Below are 16083 nucleotides of genomic sequence, written 5' to 3' on the forward strand. Positions count from 1 at the left end.
TTAGGTTTGACATCCATAGCCTTGGGAGACTAAAGACTAGCCACCAGCAAAATTTAGGACAAGTTGCTGAATCATAGACGTAGGCTATGATGCACATTTTAGTCGACAAAATTCGGAAAAAATGTTTAGTATATACTATAAAAAGGAAAAAGTTGAAAAAACTCAAACTTTCAAGGCAACTTACTTCAACAGGTTTGTTGAGTTATGAGCCCAACTCAAACTCTTAAGTTTCTAAAATGTTTTACCAACTAATAATGTTTTGTCATGAAGATTTACTTTTCTTCTCTAGGTTAACTTGAATCTGAGTTTTCAAAACCCCCCACAAATTGTATTTCGAAAATTGTGTAGTAACCTCACTGAAGAGAAAGTAAATAATGCTTAATAATTTAAGATTTTCAATTACAACTATTTAATTTTCAGGCATACAAATAATGACAAATCACAACTTGGTTTCTCCAAGTTAAAGAAGAAAAGTAAATAATCTCAAAAAAACATAAAATTTGGCAAATTCTGTTTAGTTTATGTCAAAACCTAAGAGGTCAAGTCTTGTAAAGGCAGCTGACTTGAAATGATGAGTTTTCTCAGCTTTTTCCAATTGAAGAATGACTTTAAGCCTACAACAATAACAATACAACATTATTCATTTCCATACAGTTTTTTGTCAAAGCCACAGGGAGCCACTGGAGAGGGGCAAGAGAACTGCATGTTTTAGACACATGCTGCTGTTCCTCTTCAGATTATCTAAGTGTAGGGCTGCTGCTGTACAACACAAAAACAATGGAACATTTCCTGTTTTGTTCCACAGGAAGTTAAGGGAGTGAGAAAGTAATTACGCTGGACAAGAGTTCTTAACATTATCATGCAGCTTTTTTTTCATCCAGCGTCACTTTTCCTGAAACAACACTAAATGTGTGAGAGGAAACATTCTTGTTATGTGACCTGTACTTGCACTGCAGATAACATGAACTCAAAACACTTAGAAAGGGTGCCATAAATCTGTGGATTGTACCTTTAAATCATAAAAGGTGTTAATACATTGTATTTGTGCCCGTTTAAGGGGCACAGACAGTGACAGAATGCACAAGGGACTGAAAACTGATATATGGACAAATTAATTTTATGTTCCGTCTGTCATTATTGACAAGTCAAGAGAACATTGAGCTGCAACCAGCTCCTGCAACAGCTCATGAGCACAAATTTTTACAGGAACAGTGCCACACAAGTGCGAGTGCTATTTATCTACTGGAAATACTTTCTTTCTACCAGATAAAATAATTCCTGCATGAAACTATTCCCAAGGTGTGTGGATTATCTTGAGTAAACTCTGAACTTGTTATTAAAACACTGATATCATGAATAGAACACTGTGAACTTGGAGCTAACAGAAAACTTCCAGCTCACAATGTTGTGAACATGACATGAAGGGGGCATTTAAGTGGGCTCTTCTCGCAAACACGGAAAACACAACCCTATTTGAATGCACCAATAGACTCTGGAGGAGAAGTAGAATCATTTTTAAACCCATAAAGTCACGTCTTTGTGTGACATTATTGGTTTTTGGTAAGTTACTATGTAATGTGCAAGATAATGTACAGTGACCAGGCCATTATTGTGAAATAAATTCTGACAGAGTGATGTAAGATTATTTCACAATAATGACCTTCTCACTGTACATTATCCTGCTTGTTACATGGTTATGTAAAAAAAAAAACAATAATTTGACACAAATATTAATTTCAAAATGATTTAACAATGATTTCATTGTTCCTCCAGAGTCTATGACCAGAATTGTGTCAATAACAACAGTCTGTTATACAGAGCAACTGTCTGCTACACAGAAATAACAGACCTTATAATGCTGCAATTGATCAATCAGAATTAAGTATTTAACATAGCTATGTAATAAACTGGTATAACAAGAAATGTTTCTTGTTAAAACATTCTAAGTTTGTATGTGATAATAATGTGAAAATATCTTTTCATGAAAACAACTTGTAATAACATGAAAAATATCTTGTAATTACAATAAACCTGTCACGTTCCAACATGATACTGACCTGTTTGTGTTTTTGTGGTGTGGCTGCAATAAACTTAAACTGAGATGCAAAATATAACCTGTGAAAACAGAGCTTGTAAAGTGTGTAAACATACAGAGATGTGTGGATAAGTTAAGTTGAACTTTAATAGGTTTGATTTGTACATTTGTAACAGTAATGTGTGCAACAAAACCGTACAGTTAGCCCCAAGTTGGCCAACTCAAAAGATAGTTTTCTTGGTATACATACATGAAATAATTCACAATCTACACTTTAAAGTACATGAAGATTACAGTAATTTTTTCTAAACTGAGACGCAGTCTCAAATTAAGCCACTAGATTACATCTTCTTGTGTTTTTCTGCCCAGTGTCATTATAATACACGCAAGTGTTCACCAAGACGTGAACTGCATTTCCAAAGTTTCTTTACCAAATGTTCATGCCATGAGTGGTTCAGGTCATCCAAACAACAGAAAAGCTTCAAACAAAGAAAACAAAAAGTGCTGCCACAATATGGGCTCACAGCTAACCTAGCCTCACAAGGCAAGAGATGAGTTTGTACAGGAGAGGGGGGAGAGTACCGCTGCACAGGGGAGTCGAGACAACGCTTCTTCAACAACAGCCGGGGAAACTAATCTTACTCTGAGCCACAAAATTTAAACATCTCCAGCACCCCTCTACTGTCACTGCAGTCCCAAGTTCTGGTAGTTCACTTATGCTAATTTAAACTGGCTGATTTTAAGCTTAAATTTGGAAAATTGGTGTTAGAACATAAAGACAAAAAAGTAACACCGTATTTTCTCACTTCCTCTGGTGAGATCGATCCATGCAGTTAGGCTGAAGTCGATTCACTTCCCTTGTTTTAGGTGGAGGCAGAAGTCTCAGAGACATGTCTTTAAACAAGAACAAAAAAAAACAAACAAAAAAAAAACAACCTGCATGGCACTAGAGATGAAGTGAGACAATTTGTCATTTGAGTGGACATACCTTTGAATGTCATTACATATACAGTATATTTTTTAATTTTCATATCATTTCTGCTTTGACTTTTAAGGACCATACAAGTTTTTTTTCTCCATTTCTGCCCATTTGCTACGGTTATTAGCTGTATAAACACGGAGTGTCTGAGTCCAGCTGGTATGTGTTGGAGCAATCTGAGACATGATCATGAAACTCCAAAACCTCAAGAACAACGGTCAACATTTGTTCACATTTGTTCTTGGAAACAGACCAAACTCCATCTACTGAGGGCCATGACATGCAGCTGAAAGCTCTGAAAAAAAGCTAGGAAGTGGATCTTGATTTAAGATTACTTAGTGAAACTGGAAGTTTGATGAAAAAATAGAAATCAAAATCCACCAATTAACTTTTTCCAGAGCTTTCAACCACAGGGCTCAGGGTCTTTATCATTGGAAATAGTAGATTAATTTTGTTGGGCTCGGGAACAATGATTTCAAACAGGAATATTTTGTTGTTTTTTTCATAGATTGAATAAAGGTCAGGACATAGAAGTTTCTGCAATGAAATTAATAGAAATCAATGGAAGAAACAATAGTTTATGAAACTGTAACAGTGTAATGTTCAGCTGTACATCATTGTAGTTACAAAGTAACTTCAGTATTTTTCAACCTGAAACACATTTTCCCACGTTTTTGTGTCCAAGTGACTGAGCACAACGTTTGCAACTGGTCTTGTACTTGAACGAGACCACTGCAGCTGAAAGCTGCCAGACAGCCTGCAATATAACCTGAGCAACTGTGCCCGTCAAACATCCATCCACTAAAATTTAAAAATCAGGAGAAAAGCGACTGTTGTTGTGTTTTCGGACATCAGAAAAGACAGAATATTTTCACATCCAACTCTGCAAATTCAGGGTTTTTTATTATTATTAGAAATGGTGATTGTTAGAACAGTGGAAAGAGGAATGCAGGTGGAGTCTGGTGGCTTTGGTGAGAGCGACAAATCAGCTGTTTCTGGTTAAACAAAAAGGATTCTTCTCTTTACAAAAGCTACCTCTGTAGGGATCAGAGTGGACGACTTTTGACAGTATGCAGTTGCCCTTAAGGATTAAATTGTAGTCTGTTTCACAACTGGCGGCTGTGACGCTCTCCCTCAATACTGGACCAATGTCAAAAGCTGTTGTCCTCATAAGACACAAAAATATGGGAAAATAGGGTACAGCTTGAAAAATACAGAAGTTACCCTTTAATAGGCTGTAATGTGTAAAAATACTAGTATGATCCTCAAAAAGACAGATGTCAAACACCATTTCACCATTGCAGAGCTGTTCTATAGTTTCTTTGTTCTCCTTAACACAGCACATACAATCAGTTCTCCTGTAAAAGAGAACCATGAGCATCAGCTGCTTTCAGGCACACGAGAACTAAAGGTCTGCTCTCGCTGGAAACTTTTTAAAGAAATTAGCTTCATAGTCCCACCATCACTGCTGCATTTCTCATGATCACAGGACAATGATATCTGTCAGTGGTTGCTGAGGCACAGTGGAAAGAAAAATCCCCTCGCAAATAACATCTACGTCCATGTTGTAGCCTGTGCCAGGCAGGAGTCAACAGGTGAAACCTCAACACAGTCTTTTTCCTTCTGTAAGATCCTTCGTTTGTCTGATAATTCAAGATTAGACTGAACCGACCTGAGCAGCAGTTTTGAATAGACCAACCAGGCTACTGGCAAGGAATATAAATTACTTATTACTTTTTAGATTGTTTTTATTGCACTTATCCGAAGTTAGGAAGAAGCACCAGTGAATGAAATGAATGCTTGTGGGTTTAGACTTCCTGCCCATGAGAGAATGGAAAGGAGGTCACTGATTACTGATTACATGCAACTTCAATTATGTAGTAATTTAAGGCCTGTCATGACTCACGTGTTTCTTTAAAAAAATCTCTTGGTAGATTTTATTTTAGAATTAACACAAATGTGACTTCTGTTCACCCAATTCACAGACCATCTGATATTCTGTCTGGTCAAACAAATTTTTTTGCAAATGTATAAGGCTCTTAGAAAAGCCATTTAGTTACTTTAATGTAACCTTCATTTCTCAGCTGCAAATGGCCAACTGACCACCTGCCTAGATTCTGATTTTGTGAGTTGGCTGAGAAGCTTTAGGTCTGGTGATATTCTGGATTTTTCTTCTTGTCAACGAGTCCCATGTACAGAGCAGAGGGAGAACACTGGTAAAGCAGAGCGTACAGGGAAACTCCTGACTCATCTCAGACAGTACAGGTGATGAGTGACGCGGGGGATCGGGGATAAGGTGTGATCAGTCAGACCAGAAATTAAAAACAAAACTTCAACTAAATGACACACTGAGTCTCTTATTTCTTGCTGCGCAGCCGTTTGGACTGTCGTGGCAGGTCTGAGCTCTTTCTGGTGCGTTTGAGCGACGAGCCTCCCTCGCCCTCTGGCTCTCTGGGTAGAGAGGCCGCGGCCGCACTGCTGCCAGCCAACACAGTACCAGACGTGCTGGCCACGGTGGAAGACACGGCAGCGCTGCTGGACGTGGAGGGGACAGCCGTGCCGGGACGCGGTCCTCCTATGGCGGCGGCGCTACTGTCCATCAGTTCGCGGAGCTTGTGCTCCAGCTCGGCCAGGCGGGCGTTCTGCTCGGCGATCACCTGGGTCTGTTCCAGCAGCTTCTGCTCCTGGTCCTGCAGCTGCTTCTGCTGCTCCAGCTGCTTCACGCGAATCTCCTGCATCTCCCGCCGCAGCACTGTCATTGACGCCCCGTTGACCTTCACCTGCTGCTGCACCTTGGTCATCTCAGAGCGTGACGGCGTGTTCTTGGCGAGCAGGGACATGGTGGTCAGGGAGGTAGATGGACCTGCAACTGAGGGGACAGGACACAACTGGGGCATTATTTTGAAACAAATACTAAAGCTACTGAAGAAAAACAAATACATTTGATTACAGTATTTATTGATTCATATAAAAGGTAATACTAACAAAAAACTGATCTCAAGGATTTATTCATCTTTACGAGTGGAGAGGTGGGAGAGTTCCCAAGTCCCTCAAGATCTTCTTGGGTTATTGGGCTCACAAAACCACAATGGACAGACAGACAACCCATAAATGAATGCTTCTGGCAAAGGTTGTTGCAGGTAGGTGTAAAAAGCAAACTGAAAGCCTCACGTTAGAGAAGCAGAAAACAAGATGTGACAAATGACCAAAATAATTAAATGATTGTTTTCTTTGGATCAACTAAGCTATTTATCAATTGATTGGTCACTGACTGTTATCAGTTGATGCTCTAAATAGTTTGACTGGTGGTATCTATAAAGTCTGATTAAAAGAGCAGCAATATTTGCCATTTGGTGGGTAAATTTCTGAAGACTCTCCCTCACACTGGCAGGTGAATGTTTGCACCAAAAAAGCCATGTGATAAAAAAACTACACTGAAAGTTTTTACTGTGTTTTGGTGCCATTTGTTGACACGCTACTCTTGTCATCTGCTGTTAGTGTCAGAGGTTAACACTCCTGCAGGGACAGGACCGCATGATCCATCCAGGTGCAGCTGGTAAACTATGAAATCTAAACCCAACAGGAGAATTTCTCTTTTTTCCTCCTTATTTTCCTTTCTTTTACTATAGGTTTTTTTATAATTAGATGCTAAAATCATAAAAAGACCCCATTCATTTATACTGAGAATGCTACACTACAGTACATGTGTACAAGTTAACATTTCATTTCACTTTTTAAAATGTGAAAATAAGCATCCAGTGCTGAATAGCTAATATTTAAACACCCTTCTAACATCTTACAGAATCTATATTCCACAATGTCCTGCCATATTTTTTTTCTGTTTAAACTGTGCCTGATCAATAAATATTTATTACATATTTTTTATAATCTAATAGCATTTTTCTTTTAATAACTAACTTTATGAGTCAGGACAAACAGGTGTCTGTTACCTGGTGCGGAGCCAATGAGGCGGCCAGACAGGTCGGCCCCTGGCAGCTTCTTCTTCAGGATGGGGACGATCTTCTCATCAAAGTACTCCATGGCCATGGAGGAGATGTCCCTCAGCTCCTGCAGGACCTCATGAGCTCGCTGGGGGGCTCGAGTGGAGTTCACGTAACGCAGCACGCGGTAGATCTCATCTATCACCTGACAACACGTGACGGCACACGATCAGGACACCAAAAACACAACACAGATAGGACAGAAACACTGATGGCTTTTTTTTTTACACCCCTGGTAAGTTCAACGTTCCCTCTGCTGGCCAGGTCTGAGAACTGCAGCCAGTAAGTCTGGCTTTTTGAAGAAATACACGTGCAGCTAAAAACCTGAGGTCATAGGAACATAAAGTTTGTTGCTAAAGAAAATTAAAGGAAATTCAGATCCTCTCATTAGAAAAATATAAATCTTAACTATTTGTAGGTAAAATCTGATCTTCCTCCCGATAACATCTAATAGAATTACTGTCCTATACACAGGGCCAAAACTTAGTTACACACACAGATTATATACTCTAAGACATCACATCATGGCCTAAAATAAACCTGTGATTAATGTGAGTTTGCTCTGCACTGAAGAGAAACCTTTTAAAGAGCCATTTCAACCCCCCCTCCCTGCTGCACCAGACCTAACCTTTCCAGGGATGAAGCAGCAGAGGTTGGAATCGACATATTTCATGAAGGTCATGTTGAGCAGAGAGAGGCGCGTCTCCACGGCAGCCAGGATGTCGGCGTGACGGGCCAGTGAATGGTTTCTCCTCTCTGACTCTCGCCTGGAGACAAGTCATGACTTAGACAAACTTTAATGTCCTCTGAGAGGCTATTTACCGCACAGCACAGAAACATAGAGACACATTAAAAGCACATCAAACAAAAACAAGAGTCATTAAAATTTCCAATCAGTTATAACTGTGCATCACAACTTCAATGATAGCTTTACTATTGAAAGACTGATTCTTCTTCCTGAGATTTAACACAGTACAGTAAAAGAGGGTCACAAACCATGTTTTCTATGAGGTTTAGTTGGGAAAGAAAAATATCTAATCTTTGTATAATTCAGTCATACAGAATTAAAATATTCATAAAGGTTTCTGTAGAGCCGGAAATTACATTAATTATCACTTGACAGGCTCGGATTTATTTGAAGTGTCTAACAAGATTTTTGTTGAAGAGTAAAATACGTTTTGTTTAACCACAAACAGCCCTCAGGTTGGTCTTGTCACAGCCACTGGATTGCATCTACAGAAACAGTCATTTTATCATCGGAAAATGGCTTCATTCAATCTTGACAAACAAAATAAAACTCATCAAAACTGTTGGTTCATTTATCCACTGCTTCAGCAATCACCAGCTCTGGTTAGGTCGAAACAAACGCTTAGTTCTTGGCATCTGGCACACATTTAAATTGTGTTTCGTGTCAGGCCATTTAAACATTCTTGTGCTTTGTCTTTCTGGAGGGACATGTCACTGATGACTGGAAATTCAAGTACATAAAAAGTGGATTATGCAAACTGCCTATATTTTCTCACTTAGACAAAAAAGTGTTGGAGTGTCATTGCTGTGTATTGTGCAGAAAAGGTATTTTTTTTGCCTCTTCCTTGTCCACACACATAAGACAGTCCCAGTTCCCAGAGAGACTGGGTCATGACCCACAGATGGATCACAGGAGATTTTATTTGAGTTGTCAAATAAATAAGACTATGGAAGAAATTCTGCAAATTTAAGATTTAAACTGTGAACTCTGTTTTACTGATGAGAGGACAAAGCAAAAGCCTGTTAATTCTGCCTAAATGCACCTATTTTGACTCATTTATGAAGTAGACTAAAATGCCCTATATTGTTTTCCACGAGGGAAAATAAAAACAATTAGATGGCCTGTTAACTCGACCTAAATGCATTTCTCATTTATTAGGTGTTTAACATGTGTATAAGGTTTTCAATTGTGTGTTTAATATAAGATATAATATAAGAAGTACTTAATATAAGATGATGCAGAAATGGTCAGGAACATTCATTTATGTTCAAATGAACTCTTCCCAAGATTTATTGATAAGGCCTGTTGTGAACTGGGTCACAGAGGTTTGTCAATTTTAAAAGAAGGGTCCCCAGAAAGAAAGTCTGGGAGACACGGACATACGGGATGTGATCATATGTAGCAAAACAAAATGTCAGAATTAAATCCTGGATAGCGTTACTCGGTCAGGGGTGACAATTAATGTCATTCTGGCAACTTACTAATTCTGCTCTATGCTGCAAACTTCAAATAAACAATTACAGGTAAATTCACTTGTATGCTGTTTTTATTTGAGATCATCTGCATGGTCTATATTTCCAATCATACATTTTGATCGTTTATGTTTTCATCTGTCAGACAACTAATTAGATATTCAATTGTGTGTGTGTGTGTGTGTGTGTGTGTGTGTGTGTGTGTGTTTTTCAAGTGAATATTAAAGCAACATTTTTAGCCTGTTTTTACATCTTTTCTGTGATAGTGGCTGAGGCAGCAGCCAATCAAGCAAACATGCTCTGAAACAGTGGAGCTGAACCCTTCCTGAGCATTGGATCCTTTGTGATGAGCCTCCAGAGACACATTTAAGCCACAGAGTCTGTTGAATACATCTGGAAAATAGACTGAGCAGCCAGACAGTTGTGGTTCTTCACTTCTGCTGTGAGATAATGAAGAGACAACTCCTCTCTGTGTCCAGTGAACTCCAGATGTGTCTGATGGAGCACTATGTTTCAGTTTTAATCAGTACAGCTGTGAACACTGGCCACATATCAGCTCTCCCTTTACACACCTACCTGCCACCCAAAGGATTCTTTCAGGCTTCAGGTACATTTTATATGGACTATTGTGTTACAGCCTAAGTCCTGAGTGTCCAGCAGTGCTGTGGTTGGACATCCAGCCTAGGATGACAGAAGCTACTGAAGCTGCTATGACTACACAGAGAAGCTGCAACAATTAATTGGATTATTAGATTATTAGATTATTTTCCAACTATTTTGATAATCAATTTATCAGCTCGAGACATTTTTTAAGGAAAAAAGTCATTTATAATATGGGTTATTCTTAATTTTTCTAACTTAGTTTAACAGGTGTTACACTGTATTTGGTGACCTGATTAACACCAGAATGCGTCTTATATCTTGTCTTTGGGACACTTACTGAGCTGTGATTTCGGGTGGGCTGCAGAATATTTTCAGGTTTCATATGGGGCCATGGCATTCTTAAGTTTGGGAATGGCTGGTCTATTAAATGTTCAGAACATGTAATAAACAATTTAAGAGCCCAAACGGACCTTGTCAAATTGCTTCTTTTGTCCAACCAACAGTCCAAAACCAGGAGACTTTTCATATTCTGTCATGAAAGCAGCAAATTCAGTACCTGTTTATGAGTCGCAAGAAATCTTTAATAATCATGTAAAAGGCATAGATGTTTCTAACTGTTAAACTGAGCAAAATGTTAATGGAGTTTGGCAGGCAGTGAGACAGGCAGCCACTGAACTCATCGTCCATTCTTTTAAGAGCAGTGGGCTTTTGTGGGCTTGTTTCGACCATAGATCGTTTAATAAACAGGATTATAATCTATTTAATATGCAGTCTATGGCTCCAATTCACTATTTGGACTGCTGATCTAATTTTTGCACGTGCAATGACTGCATGTTGCTCCTTTAAAAAAAACTTTTACTGACCCCCTGTAATACCATCACTGACAACAAGGGGCCCAAAGACCCACACTTGAACAGTGCAAGACACTAAAATCCAGTCTTAAAAATGCCCCTTCATAAAGCAGGAGCGAATATGTTTTTTTCCCAGCAGATCTGGTGCTGGTGTGATACTGACCTGGGCAGCTGGGCTTTGACTTGCCTCTGGCACAGACTGTGGTACCGCTCCACCTTCAGGAAGCCCTGATTCAGGACACGCTGGCAGATCATGTCCATGCGCTTACACACCTGCAGAGGACAGACAAGACAGAACAGGTGAACAACCAGCCATCTGTTTCATGAGTGTGTAGACAAGTGAAGCAGTGTTGTACTTGTGCTTGGTGCAGCTGACAGTTCAGCATATTTTTCAAGGCCACTTCACCTGAAGGACTTTGGCCTACAGAGGGTTCTCAGCCCAGCCATTTGGAGTGAGGACAGTGTCTCCAGTGCAGACTTGGGCAAAATGTGGCCCGCTGCCACTGAAATGTTTCATGTGGCCTGCAAAGCCATCAAGGAAATACCAAAAATTAAAAACCTAGCAAAGACAGTCAATAGCAGTTTGCCTACTGTTAATCCATTACCTTCATTTTGAAAGGGATCAGTGTTGTGTTCATTGGTATTGATAATGAACTGTATCTTGTATATTAAACTGTAATTTTATTCTCTCAATGCTGTACATCCATGTTGTTTATGTTGTTCTACTTTTGCAACTACTATCGTTGCAGCCTGTATGCAGCCTGCATGGTTCACTGTAAAACATCAAGTTTTGGACATTACCAACAAAATATTAGCCCATAATTCATCACATGGTAAATCCGAAAGTGTGACCAACAGTAGAAATGCCCTATACTGAACACTTCTGACCACTCCAATACTAGAGATATGACCATTATTAGAACCTTATATTGTTTGTGTCTGGCCCACAGCAGCCTGATCAATTTGTCATGTAGCCCTGCATGAAAAATAACTACCCACCCCTGCTCTGGTGTCTAATATTGTCATTTATACAGTTGACACATTGGCTTTATGATGACACTTAGATGTGTCTCTTTGAGTAATGTTTTTCCATGGTCTTGAAGACATGTTCACAACCTTCTTCTAACCTCCCACTGACAAATTCCCTGCGGTGCACACTGAACAGGAGGTTAATCCTGACTTACAGTGTTTGTTTCGATCAGACTGTTTGAAAAGTACCAACTAAAAGTCAGAGAAAATATTTTAGGATTATGTACACGTCCGCGGGTTGTTACCATCTGTGTTTCTCAAAGTTTGTCTTCCTCTTATTAGTCAAATATCATTTATGTGAATCAAAAGTCAGCACAAAAATCTCACATGCAAAAACCACAAGTCTATCAGCCACAGGCCTGGAGGCCCAAACTGGTCAGGCAAGAGCTTCTATCTGATGTAAACAGTCAACTGTCTTTACTGTCATTTCAACCATATACAGTGAGCACACAGTGAAAGGAAACAATGCTCCTCCAGGTCCATAGTGCTACATAGAACACCATTAGAGACAACACAGAACCAACTAAGGCTACACAGACATTGGCCCAATCCCAATGTCACTCCTAAAGCCTCTGACACAAATTACACAAACACATGTGAAGACTAAAAAATGAAAATATTACAAGACAATTACACAAAAGTTTTTTTAAAAGTGGCATACAGATATACGCAAATATAAATACATTCTGTCAGAGATTCCAGGGTAAAATGTTGTACAGTGTTTAAAAACTTAGTACTTTTGTTGTTTGTTGCTTGTATAATAAAATGTGCGGTTAAGAATTCAGTTCAAGAAGAACAGGCTTCAGATTTCTGTTTGTAAATAAAAAAAAAAAAACTCTGCATATAGAATAATGTTCTCTGGTAATCCTGTGAGTAACGTCACAACACAATGAACTGTTGGTAATTCCATTAGGCAGAGTCTGCAGAAATGCATACTTATGGAAAGTGTGCATAAAGGGCTCAAAGTGTCTGTGAGAGAGTCTTAATGGATTTAGCGATGTGACAGTGGGACAGCCCTAAGCACTCACAGACTTATCAGGCCTCAAAGTCTGAGAGTCTACGAAGGCAGACATTAGGATTGGACCCTACATAAGACTGCATTAATGTACATAAACCTATGGTGTGTGTGTGTGTGTGTGGTGTTAAAGGCATAATATGCAACATTTTCCTAAGAAAAAAAAAGGTATAGACTGGGGTTCCCCCGTGGCTCAGTTGGTAGAGAGTGTGTCCCACGTGCTGAGGCTGTTAGTCCTCTGCAGCGGCCGCCAACTCCCATCTGTGGCCCATTTGCTGTGTGTCATCCCCTCTCTCTCTACACCCTTTCCTGTCCTATCTTCAACTACTGTCCCTATCAAAATAAAGGCAAAAGCCCCAAAATAATCTTTTAAAAAAAGGTATAGACTGATGTAAACATACTCCCTCTATATTATCACTTATGACCAACTAGAAGTGTGTGGTGGTGTCTGTATCTGCACAGATCCTACACTCTGCTTGTGTTTTCCTATTTTCTCATCATTTTGCTGCTCATGTCACTTTACCAACACAAAACATCAATATTTGCTGTCCTGGGACTATCTAAGTATCCTATTTTGCGTGCCAAGAATTTTTTCCCCTTTTTGCTGTGGTATCAAAAGGTATCGAGTATAATTTTTTTATACTAGTTTTATATTAGTTTAAAATTCTGGTGTTGTGACAATCCTATAGCCTAGTTGATTGCCTTGGCTTGGATCCATGAAATCTTTTATATTGCAGTTGGAGTCTGTGCAAAACTTCACCACTCAATATACCTCATAAAGCTACACACATGGATGTACTGCAACTGCAACCATATACAAACAGCACATGAACATGCAAAATGACCAAGACAGCACAAAAAATTACAAAGATGTAGGGGTGTCACGATTCTCCAAATCCACAATTTGATTTGACTCTCCATTTTCAGGTCAGTTTCAATTCAATTTAAACTTTTCTTTTTCAGCACAGACAGCTATGCCATTGTTAGACTATCAAGTTTTCACCTGCAAAAAGCCTCCAGCCCTACTTTAGGGAAGGTGGTCTTTGTGAGTAACCTGAGCCCTGATATGTGACGTAGACCAGAGGGTTTGTCCCAGTCCCGGCACATTGCTGCAGGCACAGAAAAGTGCATGCTATAAGGGCTTGTTTTTTAACTGGTTAAGAAACAGTCTCAGTTTAATCCTGATGCCTCTATTTGATCTGAAAAAGCATATGAGACAATCAGCAAGAAGACTGGCTATTTCTATATAGTTATTATTACTGCCTGCACATTGGTTGGCATGAAAAAGAATCACTGGTCCTAATTTTGATTTTGATAATTGAAATTTTGATTGATTTGGAATTGAAATTATGACACCCCTGCGAAGAACAGGGGTGTAAGAAAATAACGAAAAGAGTATCACTATATTATATTTTGTGATACTGTACTGATTCTCAAAACACTGTATTGTGACATTGTGACACATGCAAAGATTCGTGGCAGTGGTTCATTTTGTGTTGTGTTTAAACTCCTGACTGCTAGATTGGAGCGCTGTGACTTATCTTTCACATTCTCGCCAGTACACAGCCCTAACAAAGACAATGCAAAAATGACTGAGACAGTGGAAAGTTTCAAAAGGGATAGTTCACCCAAAAATGAAAATTCAGTCATTCTCTACACAGTCTCACACCGACTGGATGTCAAATTTAGTTCTTTAGTCCACAAAACACTGCTAGAGTTTCAAAGGAAAACAGCATTGCAGAATCTCCCAAACAATTCAAATGAATGGTGACCAGTTTTCAAATGAAAAAAAGCACAACAAAATTTCTCCATACTGCTCATCTAGTGTAATCCAAGTCTCCTAAAGCCCCGACATGCCGTTCTCACACATCACACCACACACACCAAGATCAAACGGTGTGCACATGAACATGGCTCCAAGCTGAGGATCTACAGTGAAGATTCAGGCTTTAAACATGGTGTAAATGACGTCTTTCAAGTCAGCTTGGCATGTCGAGGCTTTAGGAGACTTGGATTACACCAGATGAGCAGTATAGAAGCATTTTATGGTTGTTTTTTTTGTTTTTGAAAACTAGTGAACATTCACTTAAATAGTTTGGGAGATTCTGCAACGCTAAACCCAACCTCCAGTCGACATGAGGGTGAGTAAATAATGATTGAATTTTCAGTTTTGGGTGAACTATCCCTTTAAAAGTGTTGTTAATGTAAACATAGATTTCTTTAAGTGTGAACACAGCCAAAGTCTTGTACAAACAGCTTAATACTGTGCAGATAGATCCATATAATAGTTAAGGGATGTTTTAAAGCTAGCTAAGAGAGGTCCCATTGCATGTCTGTGCCCAGGGGCCCGTTTCCTCTTAATTCACTCATGCAAAACAAGGGTTGCATGAAAGGCACAGAGTAAGGCATAGCAGGAAACTGTAACAATGAACTGAACTACCGCAACAGTCTTGTCAAATCCTCCAATCTGTACATGTAACACCGGCAGAATGAAGTGATGAGACTGCTGGAGGAGCTGCACTGGAGCACAGCCAGGTTGCAAACGGACTGATGAATGATTCCCAGCTAACCTCACCAGATTACGGATTATCCACAGGGGACAGGCGGTGTGTGAAGGGCAGGAATGAAACACAGCCCGAGTCTCATTTAAAACAGTTGAGTTCATCAACATTCATCCTGTGGTGTTTGTGCTGTGTCGTGTATCATTATTCAGGCAGTCGCTGCTCAGCTCGGCTCTCCTGCTAATTAGGTAACAGCACAATAAGCACTGCGGCCCATGGCTGCAATTAGCCGGCTGCACCCACATTTACAACCGGCTTAAAGTCAAATACCACCCACCATTATTAATAGGAACATTGAACACAAGTAGTATCCAGAGATAAGCAGTGCATGTGCTAGCATTAGCTTTGTTCCCTGTGTGTGTGAGCTTGTTTTTGTCCTGCTTACCGAGCGCAGCAGGCTGATTTCATCGTAGGACAGAAAGTTGAGGATGGTCTCGATGGCCACGATGGGCAGTCCTAACAGCGGGTTGTTCTGGTCCGGCGGAGGGGTCGACTGTCTCGGTGACACCGCGTCTGAGTCCAATGACCCAACACATCCATCAACTCTGTCTACGACGGCCGCCATCTTGCTTTGCTAAGGAGGAGGCGGAAGTGACGTTCCAAACAGAAGCAAGCGCGTGTCATCTGGTATAAAAATGTTTACAGAAGTACGAGGGTGGAGGTAACAAAAACAATGGAATTAAGAGTGTATCCCTCCGCCCATCAGTCAGGATGCAGTTTACATCATGTCTGTTCAGACTGTAGTGAATATGTAGTGAAGACTCTGAAGGAAGTGAATAAAAATATTAT

At 39.8% G+C, this 16083-nt stretch overlaps 1 protein-coding gene across 1 annotated transcript; it reads right to left on the reverse strand.

Moving 5' to 3' along the window:
- Positions 1-2164: 2164 nt before the first annotated feature.
- On the reverse strand, positions 2165-15902 carry fbxo28 (F-box protein 28). Its single transcript, XM_084735841.1, has 5 exons — positions 15680-15902; positions 10853-10962; positions 7644-7782; positions 6965-7160; positions 2165-5883 (listed from the first exon to the last, which is right to left on the reverse strand). Exons 1-5 carry the CDS (start codon positions 15857-15859, stop codon positions 5372-5374), a joined length of 1137 nt encoding a protein of 378 aa, XP_084591967.1. The 5' UTR covers positions 15860-15902; the 3' UTR covers positions 2165-5371.
- Between the last annotated feature and the right edge of the window lie 181 nt (positions 15903-16083).

This window comes from Lutjanus erythropterus, chromosome 14, assembly GCF_056507025.1.
Source record: "Lutjanus erythropterus isolate fLutEry1 chromosome 14, fLutEry1.hap2, whole genome shotgun sequence".
Classification (NCBI taxonomy): domain Eukaryota; kingdom Metazoa; phylum Chordata; class Actinopteri; order Lutjaniformes; family Lutjanidae; genus Lutjanus; species Lutjanus erythropterus.

Excerpts from the sequence above, each read along its gene's own strand:
- fbxo28 (XM_084735841.1), bottom strand. The coding sequence starts at position 15,859 with ATGGCGGCCGTCGTAGACAGAGTTGATGGATGTGTTGGGTCATTGGAC. Across the intron at positions 10,963-15,679 it reads AAATCAGCCTGCTGCGCTCG|GTGTGTAAGCGCATGGACAT; the intron begins GTAAGCAGGACA and ends TGTCCTCTGCAG. Across the intron at positions 7,783-10,852 it reads GTCAAAGCCCAGCTGCCCAG|GCGAGAGTCAGAGAGGAGAA; the intron begins GTCAGTATCACA and ends ACTTGTCTCCAG.